The 23,392-nt window shown below is 43.2% G+C and overlaps 3 protein-coding genes across 3 annotated transcripts; 2 read left to right on the forward strand and 1 right to left on the reverse strand.

The window, feature by feature from the left end:
• The first annotated feature begins 27 nt into the window (after positions 1–27).
• Positions 28–8,706, forward strand: tfcp2 (transcription factor CP2). Its single transcript, XM_062392192.1, has 16 exons — positions 28–357; positions 647–868; positions 2,756–2,907; positions 3,424–3,500; positions 3,631–3,736; positions 4,003–4,109; positions 4,396–4,548; positions 4,640–4,750; positions 5,377–5,468; positions 5,631–5,700; positions 5,991–6,084; positions 6,466–6,556; positions 6,649–6,749; positions 6,906–7,048; positions 7,317–7,368; positions 7,472–8,706. The coding sequence occupies exons 2-16, from the start codon at positions 747–749 to the stop codon at positions 7,507–7,509; spliced, it is 1,509 nt and encodes a 502-aa protein (XP_062248176.1). The 5' UTR covers positions 28–357; positions 647–746; the 3' UTR covers positions 7,510–8,706.
• Positions 8,707–10,627: 1,921 nt separating this feature from the next.
• Positions 10,628–18,355, forward strand: csrnp2 (cysteine-serine-rich nuclear protein 2). Its single transcript, XM_062392519.1, has 5 exons — positions 10,628–11,293; positions 12,938–13,110; positions 13,291–13,553; positions 14,370–14,666; positions 15,300–18,355. Exons 2-5 carry the CDS (start codon positions 12,951–12,953, stop codon positions 16,236–16,238), a joined length of 1,659 nt encoding a protein of 552 aa, XP_062248503.1. The 5' UTR covers positions 10,628–11,293; positions 12,938–12,950; the 3' UTR covers positions 16,239–18,355.
• Positions 18,356–20,009: 1,654 nt separating this feature from the next.
• On the reverse strand, positions 20,010–22,482 carry LOC133956221 (zinc-binding protein A33-like). Its single transcript, XM_062391109.1, has 2 exons — positions 22,178–22,482; positions 20,010–22,090 (listed from the first exon to the last, which is right to left on the reverse strand). The coding sequence occupies exon 2, from the start codon at positions 22,071–22,073 to the stop codon at positions 20,691–20,693; it is 1,383 nt and encodes a 460-aa protein (XP_062247093.1). The 5' UTR covers positions 22,074–22,090; positions 22,178–22,482; the 3' UTR covers positions 20,010–20,690.
• Positions 22,483–23,392: the final 910 nt, after the last annotated feature.

Raw genomic sequence — 23,392 nt, forward strand, 5'->3', positions numbered from 1 at the left:
AAATAGCCACACGAAGAAGAACAACAACCGGAAGTTACGTGAGCTCATTTTCCCTGACGGCGCTAGATAAACAAAACAAAAGCAACACATCAATTCACCTTTATTTAAGACGCCGAGTGAATTCCGATGGATCCCAGTTCATAGACATGTCCACCGGGAACCATCGATCCCCGTGAAGCCCCCGTACACTGAGGCCGGGAGGAGTTCGCGTCCTGCGGGCGGAGTTCGCAGCCACTGCTGTATCGCTAGCTTAGCGGTTAGCTCGACATGTTTATTTTCGTGTTGGGGAGAAGCAGCGCGACGTGATGACACGGAACTGTCGCGGTGTCGGCGAGTAGCTGCACGTTTCACCCGCAGGTAACTTGTTTACATCTTTTAACGCGAGGGGTTTGATTTTAAAAAACAACAACAACAAATAAGACTGCCGTTTTGGAAGTGTGGCAGCTTTCCAGCGCCGGGTGTCTGGATTCCAGCAGCGGGGCATGGTTACGTAAAGTGCGGCTGTGGTTGACTGACATCGCCTCATCCTCACCCGCTTCGTTCAGGAGGATGTTCCGCTGCTGACATTGACCCTGTGATGATCTGATGTGTTTAGAGATGGAGCCAAACTGCCTGATAACAAACTCCTTGTGTCACTTTCCTCCAGAGATCGGAAGGTTGTGGGACGCAGGTGTAAAACTCAAAGTTGTTACCCAGAGCTGCACAAGCCCCCCCCCCCACCCACACCCACCCACCCTCCATCCATCATGGCGTGGGCTCTGAAGCTGCCTCTCACGGATGAGGTGATCGAGTCCGGACTGGTCCAGGACTTCGACGCCAGTCTGTCGGGCATCGGACAGGAGCTCGGTGCTGGGGCGTACAGCATGAGGTACAGGATGAGTCTGCTGTTATCGTGGTTACCTACATGTCTGTCCCATGACTTTAGTCTGTATGAATGGACCATATGAACTATTACTGTTTTTATTATGTTGATACATCTCAAAGTTCCCCTCTGGGTTTCCAATCGCTAAAGTTGGATATTATCCAGTGTGTTAGATTTAGGTGAAAGGGATGCATCGGCAGAAATTGAGTTTAAATTAATTCTAGTGATGTTTTCACTTGTGTGTTTAATATAAAACTGGACAAACTTAGTTTCCAAGACAACTGAAGGTTACCTCGGGTTCTCTTTCCTGTTTGGAGAGGGGGGGGGGGCAGCTGCAACATGCAACTTCACCACTAGATGAAATGTTAGTATTCTGTGTTTTCATGGGCATCAGCCTGTTAACAGTGTGATTATAATTATAACACTAATTGAAGACCATTTCGATGCGTCATCATTTTAAAAGAATCACTGGTTTCAGTTGCTCAAATGTAAAATTGTAACTATAACCAGAATGGTAATTGCGTCTGCACAAAAATGGACTGGGATCTTCATTGGGTCGTGCCCCAACTTTCCACAAGACTTCATGGAAATTAGTTAAGAAGTTTTTATATCATTCTGCAAACTAACAAACAAGCACAGATGGAAACGTTACTTCCTTGGCAGTGGGAGGTATAACTCTTTCTCTCTTAATAGTATAGTAAACTGTTTGTCTTTGGTTTTGAAGAGTTCATCAGTTAAGATAATTCCTCAAAGGAAACGTTGATGGGAATTATAACATCTGTGAAGGGGGATCTGTTCAGACCCTTTAGTGGTTTGTTTTTTATTTATCAGCAGGGTTATGTTAAAATACTGACCTGATTTGCACCATGACCCAAGTCTTCATTTGGCTTGAGCCTGGGAGTATCCCGTTAAAGTTTGGTGCCAATTTGGGGAAAAGGACAGAACAAGGAAATTGTTTATCTTTTTCCTCAGCGTGGGGAGATAAGGCATTTTGTCAGGGTTAGGGTAAAGCGAAGCCCTCACTTAGAATTAATATCTGTGATGTTTTAGTCTTGTGAGTTTTAATTCAAGTGTTTAAAGTACAGCTGGATATTTATGATGCAGCTGCTGTGTTTTTCATGATTTAAATGATATAAATCCATTTAGATTTTGCTGACTCAAGCACTTTGCTCTACAGGAAAAAGATTACTCCTTTGTGTCCCCTTCTGGCTCATTAAATGATGCGGTGCAGGCTCAGAGTACCTGCATTTCCATGGAAATTCTTGTATCGAGAGGAGAAATGAGACACTCACTGGATACCCTGGTATTTAGTGATGTAACCCAAATTGCCCTGATGCTATTTAATGAACTGGAAAGCTAATGTAATGGAAAAATTAACTAAGTATGGTTGAAACCTAAGTTGTGGTTGAAAAGTAAGTTGTATGACCTATATCTGCATACATGTTTAATGGTCTGAACTGTGTATGACCTGAAAACTGTCAGACCCTTTTTATCCCTAATTTACTCTCCAAAGAACTGAATGATTGTCTGCTTATCTCCATAGCTTCCTCTCTCAAACTGCACCGACAGTACCAGTCTGAACTGGTTCTGAGAGAAAGCCCTAGTTCTCCTATATAAGATCCTTGCATTTGACTGTCCTGCGTCTTCACTCTGAGATCCCTGTGACTCTCTGTGTGGATCCTTTCTTCAGAAAGCCCCTTATCACACTAACAAACTCAGACACCTGCCTTTCAGCCGCATGTGTTGTCTGGTGATGGTGGTGTCAGACATTATTTTTAACATCAGGTTGATAATAATCAATTCTAACATTTGAATATCAATGTTTACTTCATGTAGACAGATGTTTATTGGCAGCTAAATGACAGCTTTGGACAATCTGTCTTTGTTTTCCAGTGATGTCCTTGCCCTCCCCATCTTCAAGCAGGAGGAGTCCAACCTTCCTCCAGACAACGAAAACAAGATCCTTCCCTTTCAGTATGTCCTGTGTGCAGCTACCTCGCCAGCCATTAAACTGCACGATGAAACACTCACCTACCTCAACCAAGGTTAGCACTGGGAGTTCTGGTTCCTCTCTGAACACGAGAGTCAAAAGCTACTGAAGCCAAATCACTTCCCCTGTTTTATTACCCGGAGGACTGTAAATCTTTATAGACCAATTTGATAGTGGGCAGTAGAGTTGGAGAAAAACAATCAGTATAAAATTATATTCCAATAAAGTTTGAGAGGGTTTGTTGCAGTGATATAGTGAAACAATCTTTTCTGACTTCCTGGTCTGTTTTATCTTTTCTCCTTTGCTACTAAGATATTATGAATCTGTCTCATAATGTATGTTGCATTGCTTTATTGTCATGCAACTGTTACCATGAGAAACACTGTATATCTTAATCATATTTTAGTGTGTTTTATTTTGTGAGTTTAATCTTGGAAATCAATGACAAAACAAGGATGTGCTAATGTTGCACTATTTTGAGCAGCGTGACTAAAAAGGTTAAATATCTTCTGTGACCGTCTGGTCGAAAGTGAGATCCATGTATTAACTGTGAGGGACCTTTTCATTACAGGACAGTCCTATGAAATTAGAATGCTGGACAATCGGAAAATTGGGGAACTTCCGGAAATCACGGATAAAATGGTGAAGGTAAGAATCTGATATGCCGTCACAAGTGGTTACAGGTCAGTGTCTGCCAAGTGAAACCAGAGTCAAAGTGTTTGAAGAGCATTTGCATCTCCTTGGAATCTCTCGTTAACTGAATCTCTCTGGATTTCAGAGCATTATACGTGTAGTGTTTCATGACCGCCGGCTTCAGTACACAGAACACCAGCAGCTGGAAGGCTGGCGCTGGAACAGGCCCGGGGATCGCATCCTCGACCTCGGTGAGCACAGACAGACAAATGTCTGTTCCCGGCAGTTCATCCTCATCTTCTCTATTCTTCTTGTTTTGTATGTGGAAAGAATGTTGCTGTGTAGCCTTGTTTGTTTATTAACCTCTGAGATTTTCTAGGTAAATCTTCCATTAATTCATCATCTGGACTTTTAAACTGAGCGTGACGCACAAGACGGCGGTGGAGACATTTTGGAGAAGACGGTGTCCATTAAGAGTTCTTCTGATAACAGCCTGTTTTGCATTGATCCGTTGCAGATATCCCCATGTCTGTCGGCATAATCGACCCCAGGGCTAACCCTACTCAGCTTAACACTGTGGAGTTCCTTTGGGACCCATCAAAAAGAACCTCAGTTTTTATCCAGGTAGAGCGACGAAAACAACACTGTTGTTTCCCTGAATCACTTTCATTCATGAAAAGCAGTGGCAGTTATCTCAAGCATTTCATAGCCCTAAGCTTGTTAACATTTAGTCTACTCACCTATTCTGTTTGGCAAAATGTAAAGTGAATGTTATTCTGCAAGCAGTAATTACTAATACACTGAATTTGTAAATATTTGTTTTTTTTAGTATTGATTTCTCAGATTTAATTGTTATTTTATAACTCATTGCCCTTAATAGATTAAAATTTAATATTCTTTTCTTTTTTAGGTTCACTGCATTAGCACAGAATTCACTATGCGAAAGCACGGGGGCGAAAAGGGCGTCCCCTTCCGCATCCAGATCGACACTTTTAAAGAGAATGAGAGTGGAGAGTACACAGAACACCTCCACTCTGCCTCCTGTCAGGTCAAAGTCTTTAAGGTGGGGGGACTGAGAGAAACAGAGAAGAATAGTTCATGTGCTAAGATGCAAACCCTTGTTGATTTAATGACCCACACGTGACGTGTTTCAGCCTAAAGGTGCAGACAGAAAGCAGAAGACCGACCGGGAGAAGATGGAGAAGAGGGCACCACAGGAAAAGGAAAAGTACCAGCCATCCTACGAAACCACAATACTGACAGAGGTTAGTATGTGAGCAGAGAGTCCACACATCCTCTGCTGCAGGAACATCTCTTCCGACTACTTGGTTAAAAGGATGATATTCTAATAACCATCGTCAACTCTGATGTTTGGATAAAAGCATCAGCTGAATGAGATGTAATGTAATGTGAAATGTGAAGTAAATAGTCTTACTTCCATAAACTAGTTTGTGGGATGTGCTGTTGAAATGTTTACAAACCGTTTTAACTAGAGCTGCAACCAAGATAATATTCATCTAATACTATCTTTTGTGAAGCCTTCAAATTCATTATTTTGTCTGGAAAACCGTCCAAAACCCCAAAGGTTAGTCTCTCAGTGATATAACACAATAAATCCTCACAGAGAGGAAGCTGTAGAAAGTCTTTAAGGACAAAAATGATAGTTGCCAATTACTGATCTTTCTTACGCCTAATTGATTAATCAGCTCATCAATTTAGCTCAACTTCCTGCAAACTAAGTAAAACTATAAAAATAAAGTTGTGGCTGGTACACAAACCGGCTGGAGCAGAACCTGTGAGCATGAGCTGAATGTAAATGAACGAGCTGCAGCAGAAGTGTTGGCTGAATTTATTCAGATGCCACAATAACAAAAGTGTTGGTCTTTGGCAGTGCTCTCCCTGGCCTGAGGTCACGTACGTCAGCAACTCGCCATCTCCCGGCTTCATCAGCAGCACACACAACAGCTTCCCGGTTCCAGAAGGGTAAACATATCCTACCAATACTTTGTGATTAACGTTGTAAGTTTAATTAACCACAGAGAAGTGGCTGTGTGGTGAGGGATGTGTAGATTCCTCTTGATGCAGATGATCATGAGACATTCACAATCACAGACTCCAACATGGTAACGTTTTCATCCTTTGTAGGAACGGATCACCAACCCACCAGCCGGAGCCGGTGGTTCCGGTACCAGAGGTAATCGCACTGGTCTCTGATGTAAGTACATTTTTCATTTTTTACATTTATATGACTGCGTGACTTCCTTCTGCTTCACTGTGTATTAATGTTCACAGAAACAAATCTGATCTAGGTTGAGTGCACAGTTACTCTTACATTTTCTTTTCTGTCTTTAAAATGGATGTTTGGAAATGTTTGTATTTGAATATGATTACTGTCAATAAATCTGTACATCTTAAAGCTAAGTAGTGCTGTAGTAGCCTTTTAACACAAAGTTGTGGTGGTTCTATGTTTTCAGCTGCGTTCCGTCTTGTTTTTTTCCATCTCAGAATTTGTTACCTCTGGCAACACCGCAGGACGCACAACAGTGGCTTCACAGAAACCGCTTCTCCCCCTTCTGTCGGCTCTTCACCAACTTCTCAGGTAAAACGGCCCCCAGATCGGGAATGATCTCAAATGATACAGATAGTTGAGATTAGACTCCCCTCACATCTGCTGCTGCTAAAAGTGATGGCAGAAAGAAGGGAGAAATGAATCTGGTTTTATAAAGTGACGAGATCAAGTGTAAAGACCTTACGTAAGAAACGAAGAGACGTCCATTTCAAAAGATGTCTTTTAGAGTGTCCGTCCCGCTTGAACCATTGGCTATACTGCCCCCCCCCCGCCCAAGGATTTCCAGTGGCCCTGCTTTGTTTTGTCTGTATCCCTCCGTATTCCTTTGAATGTTGGATTCCCCAAAACCAGCTAGTGTTTGTGTGTGGAGGGTTTTCTGTTCTTAACCGAGGTCTCGTTTCCGTGCACCAGGGGCAGACATGTTGAAACTGACCCGGGACGATGTCATTCAGATCTGTGGACCAGCAGATGGTATTAGACTCTTCAATGCACTGAAGGGACGGTGGGTCTTTTAAATAAACTACCTGAGAACATGTCATTTATCTCGTATATATACACAAGTTTCTGAACATGTTCTTCTTCTGCTGCTCACAGTGTGGTACGTCCAAGGCTGACCATCTACGTTTGCCAGGAGTCTCCAGAGGCACGAGATCAGAAACACGAAAACGGAGACGCTGCCACCAACACATTCTTTAGTTAGTTTGTTGTTCATCTTTGTTTCTGCAGAAATCGTTCCTGAAGAAATCATTCCTGAAACAAATACTTACATATTAAGCTTAATTTTGCTGTGTAGTAATGACGGAGAGGAAGTGAATAGAGGTGATCATACCTGCTCTTCTGTCTGGCTGCAGTTTATCACGCCATCTACTTGGAGGAGCTCACAGCGTCCGAGCTGACGGAGAAGATCGCTCAGCTCTTCAACATCTCACCCAGACAGATCAACCAGATCTTTAAACAGGGTCCTACTGGCATCCATGTGCTTGTTAGTGATGAGGTGAGACCATGTTTTCTGTCCCCTGTAATCTCCTGCTCTCGCTCTACTAAAGTTTCATGTTAAACCACAGACGTTGTATAAAGATGGACTTCCTGACGTTTTAATTATTTGATGCTCTAAAAACGGAGCAAAACATCATGATTGACAGCTAAGACTGTCTCCTTATTGGTCGAGGACTTCTGTTGACTAGTTGTCATTGCGCGTGTCAGTAAACTGCTTTACAGAGTTTCCCTCAAACATTAAACCACTAACTCTATTTGTTTAACAGATGATCCAGAACTTCCAGGATGAAATGTGTTTTATTCTGGACACAATGAAAGGTTTGTGAGCACAACAGCAATCGATCGTAATGACTAATATCTGTATTTGAGCACAGAACCTTAACCTTCCCCTGCTCTGATGTCCTTTTCCTCTTCTCTCCAGATGACTCAAACGAAGGCTACCACATCATCTTGAAGTGAACGCTGAGCAGGAGCTTTTCTTAAGACCTGATCCACTCACTCCCTCTAGAGCCTCTTACTCCTCGCTGTTCTCAGAATATGCTGCGAATGCTCCAGAAAAATTCTCGAGGCTGCTGAGAGGAACCTGTGACTCAATCCCTTTGCCCTCTCCCCACTAAACCTTACTGTCGTACTTCTGAGGGAGTGACTCTGATACCACAGTGACATAATGCTCTCCTTTGTACCCTGCTGTTGCACCCCAGCCTCGTATGTGGTTGCGTTTTCCTCTGTCGCTTGTGTCTCGTGCAAGGGGTTAGCGGCACTTCAGCTGCTATCGCTGTTCCTCTGTTCGTTGAGCGTCTGGTGTGCCAACGCTCTGTGCTTCAGAATCCAAGGTGTGTTTCTTTTTCAAAACCGTCAACCAAAAACCAGAAGGAAAGAAATCAAAGCTAGAAATGTAGAGAAACCGACTTGACTTTCAGAGTGATGCAGCATGGATTCTCGTCTTCATGCTAGGTAGCCTCATGGGAGCCTCTTAATGCCAGGATGCAGGAAACGTTATACAAGTAGACACAATCGCTGTCACATCACTCTAGAGGCATCAAAAATCATCAATCAGGACATGAAGGGAAACTGCAGGAGTCCAGTTCTGCTTCTACAATTCCTCAAACAGATAAAAACCTCCACTCATTTGGATTTGAGTAAAACAAAGGTTTTCCAGGCTCCCAACCCCAGATAGATCCCTACAGTTAGTGCAAAGTGCATACTCGCACTCAAGGTTGTTTCTTACAAATCTAGAAAGATGATGAATCACCGTCTACGTTCGTGATCACACAGCAAACGGTCTCTATGTGCTTCAGAGCAATCAGCTTGTTAAGCACCTTTTTATTTTTTATTTTATATTTAACTTTATTTTTTGATAGATCATTGTTTTAAGATGCTTTCCCAATGAAGCATGCGTCACGTCGGACATTATTTTAATGCTCTACTTTTTTTAAACCTTTCTTACATCTCTTCATCGATGTCTTTGGTGTCACCACTTCCTAGAGCTGCATGTCGCACGATTGCGGTCAGTCCATTTTTTATGCTTATGGAAATCCATAGCTTGACATTGTAGATCTCCATCGCAGCCTTATTAAGACTCTCACCCATGTACTGACTCCCGTCTGATTCTCTCCTCGTGATCATTGAAAAAATAAAATTGTTTTTTTAAACCAAGTCCCAAACAAAGTAGTTAAATGAGACATGATTATTTTAATACTATCTAATACACAGCTTCCACAGATGAGGCTTAGTACATACATTGACACCCATTATGTTGCCACAGTAACTCGATTTTGACAAGCTAATTATTATCATGTCATGCACAGTAAATCAGATCGAGCCGAGCTGCAGGTTCTTCTTTAATGTCTTTGATGACATGGTTCTATTAAAAATGTTAACATGAACAAAGAAGTCCCCCCCCCCCCCCAAACAAAATCTTTTTCACAGCATGCTCTTGTGCAGGACATATTTTAAACAGCTAATTATGATAATAAGGATTCAAAACACAATTACAAAGTGCTTTACAGAATTGAGATCATGGCCTGCAGTCAATATACAAACCATGTAAAAACACCATGAAAGGTAAAACCAAACTAAAAAGCAAGGCATGAAAAACATGGCACTTGACATATGAATAATACCATTTAATACACATCCATGTACATGGTAACCAGATTTTGACAAGACAATATTACTACAGACTCATAAACAGTTTGGTTTTTAATTACATCTGTTTTCTGGTAACCATCAAATCATTTTCAAATCTGTTTCTGCTCAATATGCCCAAAACAAGACTCAAAACAAATACATGAACAAACTGTATATTTCCCAACATGCTTTGGGGCATGGCATGCCTCAGATGTCACAATAACAGTAACTGCTTAACTAAATCAAATCAAACATAGCACACAGGCAATATGAAAACAACCAATCATGAAAAATAGAACATGCAGTCAAAACCAACATGGAAGATGAGACTTAAAATACATTCAGATGAAAAATAAACACACGACATATGAATAATACTATTTATTACACAGCTTTCACAGATAAGTACAAACACGTCAAAGAAATTCACTTCGGTTTCTGCTCAAAAATCACTCCAGTGTGATGTCACAAGTATGTTCTACTACTACTACTAATAATATCACAACTTTTAAATTGTCATGCACACAAAGCATGTTATGACATCATGGAAGATAAGACCTAAATCAAACACAGAGTATGTGATGACTCAGGTGAAATCCAAAACATTTGACATGTGAGGAACACGGGACTCATCTCGTTGGAGACTTACTACATACACGTTGCCATGGTAACTAGATGTTCACAGGCCACATACAGTAAATCAGATGTTTAATATCATCTGCGTCATGGAAACCATCAAAACAAGTTAATAAAATCATATGTTTCTGCTCAATATGAAGAAAGAAGCAAGAAAAGAAAGGTCACAAAATTTCCCAGCAGGCATCTGGTAAAAGGCATGCCTGTGATTGCACAATAAGAAAAGTACTACTACTAATACTACTATTGCTACTTCTCCTACTAATGGTCATTATTATGTTAATAATATAACGTGTGCAGTAATGCAATGAATGCACATACGTTATTATTCACCATACGTCTTATTATTCTGAGATCTTCTGCCATAAATTTCGTCCCACTACTCCTCCACCAGTTGTTGTTGCACCTACACAAGAACATCCACCAAAACGTGTAATGATGTGATCTGTCTATTCTGAGACTTTCGCCAAACGATTCGCTCATAGATCAAAGGGATCAAAGGGATCTACGATGCCTTTGACGCAAAAGTGAAGATGTCACCTCTCCAAGCAGGCCGGTCATTCGGTCTCTTTAACCAGCCAGTCAATATACTCATACATACTACTATAAATACTTATACTACTTATATTATCATCTGTATCGTTGTTACTATAAAAACTCAAGTGTTTAATATCATCAACCATCAACAAAAAAAATCCCATCTGTTTCTGGTCAATTTGAACAAAGAAGCGGAGGAAAAAAAAAAGGAAAGTCACTATATTTCCCAGCATGCCTTGGTGCAGGGTATGCCTGTGATGTCACAATAAGTATATATACGGCTGCGGGGAAGAATCGGTGCCTCCATTGTTACACTGTAACAAACGGGCCGGGGCGGAGCGGGGAGGAACAGGCGGCTTCTCCTCAAGATCAAAGGCAAACTGCAACATTGTAACGAATTGGACCAAAAAAGAAAAAGAAACAAACAACAAAGAAAACGCGTAAAACCGAGAGGACGAAGAGAAGCCGAGCCCGGAACCATCGATCCCCGCCCCGGTGAGAAGCACACACAGACACCCGGAGGATAAACGAACACAGATGTCAGCGGATTTCTCCAAAAGAGAAGATTGTCAGTGTCTGGGAATAAATCTGATCATTTGACGCGTCCTCCTCCTCCACCACCTCCCCCTTCTTCTCCTGCTGTGGCCTTTAAACCGAGGAACTTGCAGAGCTCCTGATTTCTGCCTGATCCCCCAGAACAATGAGCCTGGAGGAGCCTCACATCACATCCTAGATTCGTGCTGCACTTTGACAATCATTCAGGCTTTGAGGCAAATCAAGTTGGGTTTGCATCGCAGACTGGTTCCCCCCCACCACCTCCCCAGAAAACCATCATCTCACTACGCGTTATTAGAGGATTGATGCGCGCTGCTGCTGGTGCTGCTGGGAGGAGAAACCACCGACGAGCTGGTCGGAATAAGGGTCTTTGATTCTGCCCCAGGTAAGACTGATGTGTGTCTGTGTGTGTGTGTGTCTACGTGTTAGTCTGTGTATTTGTACTGGAAAGAGAGAGGAAAATGTGCACGTCAGACTGAGAACATCCAACCTTCCCCCAACACAACACAACACAAGAATCTGGTCGGTTTTCTGCAAGTTTAACAAACACCTCGTCCACACTGCATGTTCCCCTGAAGGTAAATACACCAGGAAGTCAAACACACAAACACACAGACTCACACACACAAAGACACACAGTCTGAGGGTGACTGGTTTTCATTCACATCAAAATGCAGCCTCTGCCCGAGTCCCAGTTGGAAAATGGTTCACGTCGATGCTTTTTCCTTTCACTGGTATCTTCTATTGAGTACTTACTGAGTCATGTGCATTTTCAATGATTTCTCCCTCTGCAACATGACATTCAGTCGTCACAGCTTCTCCCTGAGCTCAGAGGTCCGTGTCACAGTTGCACCTGCAATTTTTTACTTCTCCGTTTTACCAGAAAGCGTCTTTAAAATCCCAGTGGAACCAGCACGTCTGCAGCTCCAGGGTCTGTCTCTATCAGGCCCTGTCTGTCCACGCAGCTCCAGGGCAAACTGACGTGTTGGGTGTTATAGGAATGAGTTTCTCTAAAAACTGTGGTAGCTGCCTCCTTTCAGATTGAGAGTCTAACATGTTAAGCCCCCTGACACACAAATGTGGAGTTTCAGGTTAAACTAGTAATCAGCTGTGTTAGGATGGATGCATGTGTCATGTTGTATGTTTGTCGTCATGCTGCATCGCTCTGAGTTTTATATTTTCAACACACGATCCACATAAACGAATATGCAACATGATTTTCAATATTTCGCACCTTGTACTGTAGTAAAATCTGCAGTGTGAGGAATGATGATAGAATATGTTGCACCGGGCCTTACACAGGACACACAGTTGTGTGATAAACCAGTTATTACCTGCTGTGTCAGCTCTGTATTCACCCTGCAGGGACTCATCACATCATGAGCACAAGGTACCACTTGTATTTAGTTATTTACAGATATATTATACATATATAAATGTATCGACGTGGATTGTGCGGTGGAAATCCCAAACTTTGTGGGATGCGGCGTGACGACACACTTATAACATCACACACAGACAAACACAGACACACACCGCCAGCTGTTTCCATCCAATCACCTTGTTTGACCTCTCCTGCCGATATGATCGATCTCACACACACACACACACAAACACACACAGCTCCCTGCTCTCTTTACAACTGTATTAAGAGAGAAGAATGAAGAAATAAAGAGAGTCAAGCCGAGGAGATCATTTGCCTCCGAGCCGTTCGTGTAGACCATGCTTGCCTAGTTGCCATGGTCACGTTTCTAGACTTGATTTTAAAGTAGGATTTCATGTGAGAAAGGGTTTCGGGGGGGATGGGGATGGGGGTGCAGAGAGAGAGGGGAATGATGGAGCTGGAATACAGATGAAAGGAGACAGAATCATCAAACAGCTGATGTCACCTGGTCTTGTGTCTGTGTTGAGAGTCGGTGTTTGAACGGGTCCAGATGATCCAGATGATCCAGAGCGTTTTGTCGTCTTCACGTTAATAAACAAACGCCCCCCCCCCCTCGTTCACCTGCATCTGTCTCTCTGCCCTCAGACACCCAGTTTCCATGGAGGCAGCTCCGGCCCTCAGCCTCAAACGACGATATGACGAGGTGGACCAGGGCTCCCCGTTCTCCACGCCGAAGGACTCTGACGATGACATCTCCAGCAGTGACAGCGCCGACAGCTGCGACAGCCTCAACCCCCCCTCCAGCGCCGCCTTTACCCGTAAGGAACCACCGGAGACACACATTAAAGGCAAAACACTCTGAAACCCAGCCGAGCAGGTCGTTAGGCAGAAGTACTCTCAGGCATTACTCATGTGTAACGATACGTCTCCTCCTCCTCCTCCTCCTCCTCCTCCTCCTCCTCTTCCTCCTCTTCCTCCCTCCCTCCCTCCATCCTCAGCGACCTCCATCCTCAGACATCACAAGCCGTCACCGGGGGGGAAGCGTGTGCGTTTCGACGTGGTGACGGTGTACTACTTCCCCCGCCGGCAGGGCTTCACCAGCGTGCCCAGCCAGGGGGGCAGCTCGCTGGGCATGGCCCGCCACCACTCCTCCATCAGAAACTACACACTGGGCGAGTTTGCACGTGAACAGGAAACCAGCCACAGGACCACGCTGCTGCAGCACCTGCGCCAAGAGAAGCTCAACGCCCGCAAGATGAAGGTAAATCCACTGGTTGAGGGAACGAGGGTTTGATTTCCACAGGTTAGTCAGAGAGCGTTGATTGAAGGAGTCCGGCTTCCATCATGGAGAAATAAACACAGAGTAGATTAGAGGTGGAAAGTACATTTATGTGTTTATCACACTGTCATGACAAGGGAAGGTGAGCTAGAGCAAATTGTAAAAGCAACTTTAAACTAGACTGACTTGACAATTTTTGATAGACAGTATATGTGGAGAATGAAAAAAGATTATCAAACAAATAAAAATAAAGAAGTAACAGTGCTTAGTTAGAGAGATAGTAATTATTTGATTTAATAAAAGAACCTGGCAAACAGGGAAGTGTTTGGCACTTATTTGAAAGTGTTGCAGCGAACCTGCACTCCAGGAGCTCGTTCCAAATATGTGGAGCATAAAAACTAAATGCTAAAGGAACGATATTTTATTAAAATTTAATGTACTTTGGTTTAACTCTGCTACAGGGAAATGTTGTCCTTTTTACTCTATAAGACATTTATACACTTCAATTTAAGATTTTTACGAAATCCTAATTGTTTTGTCTTGGGACTTCAAACCAAAAGCAGTGTCTGTGTGATTTGAATCACAGGAGCTGGTTTTCTACAGAGTGAATATATCAAATAGGGTTATGAATTTACCTTGAATGGAGAATTTGTTACCTTAACCAATGATATCTCTCCCACCTTAGATATAACATCCATCATTTTTCACCTATATTCAATTATAAATATCTATAAGTTGAAATAAGGAATCACTTGAGTCCCGTCCTCAGCTCACAGTTGTACGCTGACTTGTCCACAGATGACGAGGAACGGCACGGTGGAGTGCGCCCAGGCCGACCTGCTGACTCTGGAGGACGTGTCGGACGAGGACCTGGACGTGGACGCGGTGGAGGTGGACGACTGTTTCTTCCTCCAGCCGCTGCCCACGAAGCGCCGCCGGGTCCTCCTGCGGGCGTCTGGCATCGCCCGCATAGACGCCAGGGAGAAAGCCGAGCTCAGAGCCATCCGCCTCTCCAGGGAGGAGTGTGGCTGCGACTGCCGTCTGTACTGCGACCCACGACACTGCGGCTGCAGCCAGGCCGGAATAAAGTGCCAGGTAATGACTGTGTGAGTGTGTGAGTGTGTGAGCGTGTGTGTTTGTGTGTGCGTGTGCGTGTGTGCGTGTGTGTGTGTGTGTGTGTGTGTGTGTGCAGAAGGAAGAGAAGCAGTCTGCTGAGGCTCGGATGATGGAGGAAAACCAATCTGCGCCTGGTTTTCCACACTTCAATCATTTTTGATTTAATGTCATCTGTGTAGAAGCTTTTATTTTCCCTCTGAAGATTCTTCACAAAGGTGAAGGTGAAAATAATAATAAATAGATATGATAATGATTTATGGCTGAATTCTGTGTAGCTGCTTCGGTCTCATGCTGGTTCACTGTCACAGCTTGTTTGGGTGTTAATGACACTTTTTCCTACTTTGACAATCATGAAAAAAGGCCTATTCATCTAATTGTAAGCTAATATATAAGATATTTAACTATAAAGCCCAATTTGATTCATTTCCATATAAAAGAAGGATCCTGCTGCAGAGGTATACTAAAGTGTATTAAATCAATATCTAATGTTTATTTAAAAGCAGAACAGTAAAGGCTGTGTGTGTCTTTCTCTTTCTCACCGTGACCTGTGACGTTATTGTTCAAACCTAATGAGAGTGAAAGTGAAACCACTTCCTCTGCTTCCTTCCTCAGGTGGATCGAATGTCTTTCCCGTGCGGCTGCTCTCGTGACGGCTGTGGAAACGGAGCCGGTCGCATCGAGTTCAACCCGCTGCGTGTGCGAACCCACTACCTGCACACCGTCATGAAGCTGGACCTGGAGAAGAGGAGGCTGCTCATCCAGGGGCCCGGGGACCAGTATGCTGAATCCGACCCACTATCCTCCCGCAGCTCCACTTGCTCTACTCCCCCGGACCTGTCCTCCGAGCTGGAGGAGAGGGAGCTGCAGGCGGTCCGACAGGTTCAGGATCTCCTGGCCGAGGAGGACATTCTGGAGCGGGAGAACGAGACGGCTGTGCTGCACCTGCAGAGCGCGGAGGAGCAGGAGAGGAGGGAGCGGGAGGAGGCCGAAGGGGAGGCGCTGCAGCAGGAGCTGGGCGCTGGAGGTCTCTCAGAGCCTTTCCGTCTTCTGCCTGGTGCTCTGGGAGGGGAGCTGACGGAGCAGGCGGAGGTGCCGGGTGTGGAGCAGGTCCTCCTACAGGGGCCGTTCCCCACCGGGGCCACAGTGCTGTGCATCTCTGACCACCAGGAGGAGAACCCCTCCGACCTCCTCCGAGACTCCACGTCTCTGCTCTACTATCAACTCAGTCCCATCGAGCCTGGAGCCTTTGAGACGCTGCCCAGGGCGGAGGAGGCCGAACAGGAGGTGAAAGAACAACATGCGGGAGGAGGCGAACGTGTGAAGGGGAAACATGGAGGAGGTGGAGTGGAGTCGAAGGATGATTCGCCTGAAAAAATCTTCCGCAGGCCAAGTTTGGGCAAGTGCCTGAACGACGTGATGCTTTGCTCAGAGGAACGTGCGGCGGTGGAGGAGGAGAAGCCGTCGAGTCGTCAGCGCAGCCTCCTCGAGGAGCAGCGCCGAGGAGCCTCCTGCTCCGAGGGGCAGCTGGCTCCACTGCCTCCTGAAGTCTAATTCCAGCTTCTCCGCAGATATTTGCACAAAAGCTTCATCAAAGATGAATAAATTACATATTTACACATTTATTACAGATATCATCGAGAGTGATCACAGGTTTCAATCTGTCACTAAAATACGTGGAGCTCTAGTGTAGCGATACATGAGGGTGGGGAGATGCTGAAAGCACATACACATCACTCCTCACAGGTCAAACGGATGCAGTTACAAGCAGTGTGCGTAATTCAGTCGGGGTGGATGAGTGCGGCCTTAATGGAAAAACATTAAAACACTTTTGTGTGCGTAGGAGTCATTTGTCGATGAGAAGTACATCGAGTAGTGTTTTGATAATTTCCTACACAGCAGACAGAGCAGTGTGTGAATGCTGACATCAGCCTTTTGTGTGGTGGTATTTATAGCCGTTCAACACAAATTGTTTTTTGTCGTGCTCAAGGAGCTTGTGTGGTCAGATACTCACCGGCGTAGTTTCCATTACAGTCATCGTGCTGTGGTCAAGCCAAATGACGGCCTCTGATAGTATCCTCCGCTGAAAAGAAACCTAATAATCCTGGAAATACTTGTTTTTGTGTACTGTACATGCATTTGCAAAAGTGCAAGAGAGAGAGAGAGAGAGAGAGAGAGAGAGAGAGAGAGCCGAGTTGCTGCTTTTTTTCAAAATACTTGTGCACGTGGTGAACTGAGGGCGGTGAGGTCCGGCGTCTCGGAGCAGCAGACGAGCGTCGGCCTCGGTCACTGCTCGTGAAAAAATGTGTTTCGATTCGTCGGGAAGTAAAAGAAAAATAGAAAAAACACTAAAAACCTAGTTGACCTGTAGTTGCAATGCCTATGATATTATTTGTTGTGTATTTGGTGAATCTAGATGATGTTGGTCATTGTTTATGTTTGAGTGAAAGGAAAGGTTGCTCTCCTGATGCACCACCGCGTCATGAGGGAAACGCCTCGCTCCTCTCTGTCTCCACCCGTTAAAGATTTGATTCTGAGTCAAGTCGAATATCATAATGAAGAAATCTGAATTTTTTAAGAGACAACGGGAAAAAACAACAGCCTGTTCTATTGAAGGTGGATCTATGAAATGATGTGAGGTCACTAATTTATGGAGCAGATTGACCACAACCCTGAATTTGTGTCTGTTATTTTCACTCTTTGTGTCTATGTGTGTGTATGTATGTGAGTGTGTGTGTGTGTCTGTGAGTGAGGGGGGGAGGGGTATATTAGTGAGGATATGTTCTTAATTCCTGAAAGGTGCTGACGTTACAGATCTGCAATTCTCTCCTCTCCTCCCGGCCATCATGAGAAATATGATTTCTTTTTTTCTTCATGGAGCTGTTTCTCAATGACTGACGTTAACGTTAAAGTGAAGTGTGGGAGCGCCCCCTGTAGGAACGCAATAGCCACTGCACTGACAAGAACATCATTACCGGGGCCATTATGGAATGAGGTTGTTCTAGTCATCCAGTATGTAAATGAAAACGCGTAACTGTGTCAGTCTTTAAATGTCTCTTTTGTCTGATTGATGCTGATCTGCATAAGTGTGCCGACTCTTCTGACACTAAACCGATCCTTTGTCTTGTTGCCTGAAGTGACGTCAAACACAGGATGTGCTGCCGTGTAGGAGACGTCTGATGTTTTACTTTATTGCCTTTTTAATGTTTTTTTATTTTTTAAACTGTCTTAATATAAATCTACTTAAGTGTTTGCACCAAAGCTGTGGTTTCAAGCCTGATGAGACGACGCTCACATCCATTTGGTGTTATTGTTGTGTTCTCATGTGACGACAACAAGCTGCCTGTTGTGGAGTGTTTGTACTTTCCACTAATAGACTTGGGTTTGAAACCACCGCATCAAATGAACTCCGGTGCACCACGTGGTTGTGTGTCTGTCAGGCGTGAATTAGGAGAGTGTGTGTGTGTTGGAAAGACTGATATGATTTGACTTCATCCAAGGAGCCGTGAGAACGACTGTCATGCTAACTGTTGCCTAAAGTGGACAAAAAGTTTTTTTATACAAAAGTGAAAACAATAAAATACTAATTTCAAAAAGAAAAAGTTGTGTGTGTGTTGATTTTCTTTAGAGTACCAATGATACAATTATTTGTATGGAGCCTTTCAACTGGATAACAAAACATAATAAACAAAATCATACAATATCATTTGAGATCAAAGACAGCAAATGATGTCATAAAAATCTAAAATCAGAGACAATAAATAATATATAAAAATGAATGCTGTACATACAACACGACTGTAACATGAGTTGATTTCTTTTTTTTATTCTCCTGAGACGATTATCAGTTAAAGCCGGGGTTTGGGATTGGTGTTGAGACGGATGTGTGTGTGTGTCTGTGTGTCCATGTGTGTGTGGGATAAACTAGGGTTTAAAATCTTTAAACTAGAATTGTGTGCCTTGCTCTACTTTTACTACTTCAACCTTTTCTTTAGTGAAGTCAAACCACTCCTTCGGTGATGAAAACATGCAACGACAGATTCAAAATGAAAACAGTTTGATGCAAGGTTGAAGTTGAACCTGTGTAAATATGTAAAGGGGTGAAACCTGGGTTTGACGTGCAGGGGGAGGAATGCTTGGTGTTTGTGTTTATTTATGTTTTGTGGTCTCTGATGCGAAATATCTTTATTATTAGTATTGGCCATAAAGAGCTTGTATGCATGGATCCTGCTGAATACAATGTAAAACCAACTGTAGACAAATAAACTTAATTTATTGGTAAAATTAACAAATGCGGGTTGTGTTGTTTTTTTGCTGTTGTGTTAATCCCATTTTGTTGAACCAGCACAAAGGGTAACAGACGTGTTTTCTCATCGTGCTCTGAACCTCTTGCTGTGTCCTTGAGTCCAGGTGAAAAATGTAATGGAAAATTTCACTGATCAATGTCTTACTACTGTTTTGACTGTTTTCTGTTCACTAAGCTGATACAACATCAATGTCTTCCACCTCCTGTTGACCTTCATTTGTGGAACTGTGTACTGGATTTGATTCCTCTTTTTGTAACAGTGATGCCAGAAAGCAGATAGGTTTGTGTCTGCTTTCTGTTTTGTTTCCTGTTTATCACATTGTATAAAAACCTTCCGTTTTAACTTCTCGTTGTTGCACTCTGAGCCCTGTTGCTGGCTGAGTAACCCTCTGCAGAGCTAATAATTAAAACTCTAAGGCAACTCAAGTCTGAGAAACTCATTATATAAAATCTCACGATAAATTTCCACGACAGCTTGTACTAAAGAAATTCCTTCAACATGTTTCTGAGCTACTTATTTGTCAGGTCACAGTGACCTTGACCTTTGACCATAAAATTCTAATCAGTTCATCCACAAGTCCAAGTGAACGTTTTTACCTCATTTGAGGAAATTCCCTCAAGGTGTTTTTGAAATATTGTGTTCACAAGGTTGAGACCTGAAAGCATATTGTCTCTGACAAACCAGCCTGGGGGCGTATTTCAAGGACAAATGTCTCTCAGTGTAATTTGGTGCAGCTTGATTCAATTTAACGGACTTGACGCTGAGTTGCTGATCAGGTGTTTCACCACTTCCACCATAAACATCAATACAACTTCTTCTTCTTTCTTCTTTGTGTGTATTTATGAAGCAGATCTTACATTTAATCAGTTTTATTAATTGATTGTTACAACTGAACTGCTGCAGTAAGTGTCCTGTAGTTTGTGAAATATCTGACATCAGCACGATCAAGTACACGTTCCACATGTCTTCTTTTGTCCCCAAAACAAAGAAGACACGTGGTCTCAGGCTTTGGCTTCACATGTAGGTCCAACTATTAGCTCTCAACATTTTAAAAAGTAATAATTCATGAATAAACGTATATATAACTCAATTTAAAAACCGAAACTATCTGAGTGTTAAATCCTACTTAATGACAGCTAATGTTATATTTACATTTCAACCTAAAAACGTTCAAAATTCTGTTTCTGTGTCATAGTTTTTATTATTTCGATCACAATATTAAAATCACATCTCTGGGCTGCTATTGAATAAACACTTTTACAGACAGAATCATTTTGGCTTCATCACATCAAACAGACAAATGTTCATATATGTTGGATTATTTCACATGTGAACAGACTTTATGTGATTAAACATTAATCATGTGTGAGTTTTAATAAAGTTTGTTGAATGTGAACAATGATCAGCTGTTATTGATAAATGGGTTTTTATGTGGATCTTCATCAGTTTGCTCGACCTCATGGATCCACACAAAATCTAAATGATAGAAAACATTTTCTATGAAAGAAAAACAAAAAACTAAAGATAAAGATCAGAAAACAATCAAATCTTTTTACAGACGGGGAAAAGTCGACAGTAGAAATAAAAATGAGTGAGAAGTAAAAGGATAAATAAACAAAGCTTTAGAATAACGAGTTCAACATTTAAATTCAGCAGATTTCTCTTGAAGAAATAAACATGATGAACAAAATCTTTATCTCTAACGTCTCTGATCCAGCGTCACAGACACATTCACAGGTAACAGCTTCAAAGGATCTCCAATGTTAAAGATTGGAAACATCTTCTCAGTAAAAGTGTGTTTGAAGGTGTGAATGTGTTTGTGAGTATCAGGATCAGAGAACGACAGTTCTCCTCTGTTCCAGTCCAGTTTAACTCGGATCCTCTGGGTCTTCTGCACAGAGAGAACAGATGATCCTGATGGTGAGCGTGCTGTGTATTTACCTTCAATGAACCATATTCTCCATGTTCCAGACTCTTTGCTTCCCTTCCTCAGGACAGACTCTGCTGACACACCCAGGAACCAGTTTGTACTGCCTTCAATCAGGACATCCCAGCTGTGGGTCCCTGAGTTAAAACCCTCAGATCCCAGGACTGAGACGAAATTATCAAACCTCTCTGGATTGTCAGGAAGCTTCTGGTTCTTTTCTAATCTCAAACTGGTCAGATCTTCAGACAAAATGAGATTTGGATGAGCAGAGTTTGGGTCCAGAACCACAGGACTGTAGGAGACCACGTCCTTCATCTTGTTCCAGATGTTGAAGCTCAGGTTGCCCAGATGTTTGGCCTCGTCTATCAGAGCTCCTGAGGCCAGCTGTGGATCATCCAGCAGGGGGCGCTGCTGGACTCGTTCCACTGCAGCCTTGTAGTTGAGCAGGAACGAGACGTCTTCAGCTCTCAGCTCGTCCTCTGTGGTTCTTATTATGTCTGAAAGAGGCATTATGTTTCTTCTCAGAGCCTCAATCTTCATCTTCATCAACCGACTCTTCTGCTCCTCTTCCTCCCTTAGTGCAGCCATCCTGGCCTCCTCTTCCTCCTCCAGAAACTGATGAAGCTTTTTAAACTGCTCCTTGATCTGTGTCTCTATGAGTCCGGCCTGGACCTTAATGTGCTTTGCTGTTTGTTCAAACTTTACTTTAACACGTTCAAAACACTGTAACTTCTTCTTCAAGGGCTCCAGAGTTTCCTGAAGCTGCTTCTTGTGTTGTTGTGCAGCTTCATCGATGGGTCTGAATCTGTGGTCAGTGTGTTTTTCAGAGTCTCTGCAGACGAGACACACTGGCTGCTGATGGTCCAGACAGAAGAGTCTGAGTTTCTCTGAGTGCAGACTGCAGAGAGCAGGTGAAGAGCTCTGATCTCTCTTCTGTAAGAAGGTCTCACACAGGTTCTTCAACACCAGGTTACCAGGTGGTTCTGACCTTGAAGATCTTCTCTTACAAAGTGGACACTCTTTCACTTCTTTGTCTTTCCACCAGCTCTTCACACAGACTTTGCAGAAGCTGTGGCTACATGACAGAAGAACAGGATCTCTGAAGACATCATGGCAGATGGAACAGCAGAGATCCTCTTCTAATCTGGAAGCCATTGAGTCTCCAGGTGAAGCTGAAAACAGACAGTCAGTCAGTCACAGCTCCACGAACTTCACTAAGGTTCACTTCCCCTCTGAGTCGAGGTGTTTGTTAAACTCACAGTCAATGTGTGGAGCGTCGGCAAGTTGTAGTTTCACTTTTCTCTCCTGTAGGTGGACTCACTCAGGACGTTTGGTCTGGTTTGGTTTGGTTTGGTTCGGAAGGTGAATGTGATCGTCTGGTTTTCAGCCTGCGTCTCTTCCGGGAGGAACAGATGCTTCCTGGTTTCTCTGGTGTGTCAGGACACAATTGTAAAAAGTAATTTAAGCCTTGGATTTGTTAACTGGTCGAAAGTCGTTTGGCAGCAACAAGCTCACACAGACAACACACGTGGTTGTACAATAGCTGCTTGAATATGATCGTAATCTGCTCAGCGTTCAAAATTCAGAAGTAGCTCTGCAAAAGTAAAAGTGAAAGTAAAGGGGGTGGGGGGGGTAGGGTTAACCCTAACCCTATACCTTAAGTGTGACAGCATTATATGGTCTGACTTCGGGCTTTCAATAAAACAGAAACATATTTAATATTAATATTAAAATAATAATGAATAAGGGCCAATAGGGCCTCACTTCTGTCAGTGCCTGTCAGTGCTCGGGCCCTAATAATGAAATATCAAGAATTAATGATCTGTCTTATGTTTTCTTATTGCAAAAGGATGATCTGTAAAGATAATAGATGGTCAGATGAATACTTCTTAATACTAAGATTAAGATTAAGATGCATGTATTAGTCCCAAACACATGCACAGACATGCAAAGGCACACTCATGCAGGTAGGGAAATTTAGCCTCTTCTTTTGACCCATCTGGTGCAGGACACACAGAGCAGTGAGCGACCATGTATGGCGCACAGGGAACAGATGTTGGGGGAGTAAGGTGCCTTGCTCAGGGGCACCAGACAGGGTAGGGAGAGTCTTGGATTTTTGGACTGATCAATCTAGGTTTGTCTTTTGTTGTGTATGTAATATTAGAACATCATTCTAAAAATGTAATATTTGGATAGAGCGATGATAGAGCAGGAAGCTTACTCAACATCAAAGAAAAATATAAGTACAATTTCAAAAATTTCTAGGACTGCAAAGCAGCACTGGGCGGGCCCGAGCACATGTATTTTGAAGCGTTGCATGTGTTCGGCCTGAAGATTGGTAAATTTGAACAAGTTCCGGGGGTCTCTGGGGGCACCATTGAGACATTTTGCGATGCCCATCAGAGATTCCTCTAGAATACTTAAATTTTCACCACTTTCTAACTTTCTGCAAATTTTTGCAAGAATTGTAGCAT

Source organism: Platichthys flesus, chromosome 7 (genome assembly GCF_949316205.1).
Source record: "Platichthys flesus chromosome 7, fPlaFle2.1, whole genome shotgun sequence".
Lineage (NCBI taxonomy): Eukaryota > Metazoa > Chordata > Actinopteri > Pleuronectiformes > Pleuronectidae > Platichthys > Platichthys flesus.

Bases quoted from the DNA above. Each gene is read 5' to 3' on its own strand.
- tfcp2 (XM_062392192.1), top strand. From the start codon at position 747: ATGGCGTGGGCTCTGAAGCTGCCTCTCACGGATGAGGTGATCGAGTCC. The intron at 4,549-4,639 runs GTGGGGGGACTG...GACGTGTTTCAG, and splicing joins GTCAGGTCAAAGTCTTTAAG to CCTAAAGGTGCAGACAGAAA. The intron at 6,557-6,648 runs GTGGGTCTTTTA...TGCTGCTCACAG, and splicing joins TTCAATGCACTGAAGGGACG to TGTGGTACGTCCAAGGCTGA.
- csrnp2 (XM_062392519.1), top strand. From the start codon at position 12,951: ATGGAGGCAGCTCCGGCCCTCAGCCTCAAACGACGATATGACGAGGTG. The intron at 13,554-14,369 runs GTAAATCCACTG...ACTTGTCCACAG, and splicing joins TCAACGCCCGCAAGATGAAG to ATGACGAGGAACGGCACGGT. The intron at 14,667-15,299 runs GTAATGACTGTG...TTCCTTCCTCAG, and splicing joins AGGCCGGAATAAAGTGCCAG to GTGGATCGAATGTCTTTCCC.
- LOC133956221 (XM_062391109.1), bottom strand. From the start codon at position 22,073: ATGGCTTCCAGATTAGAAGAGGATCTCTGCTGTTCCATCTGCCATGAT.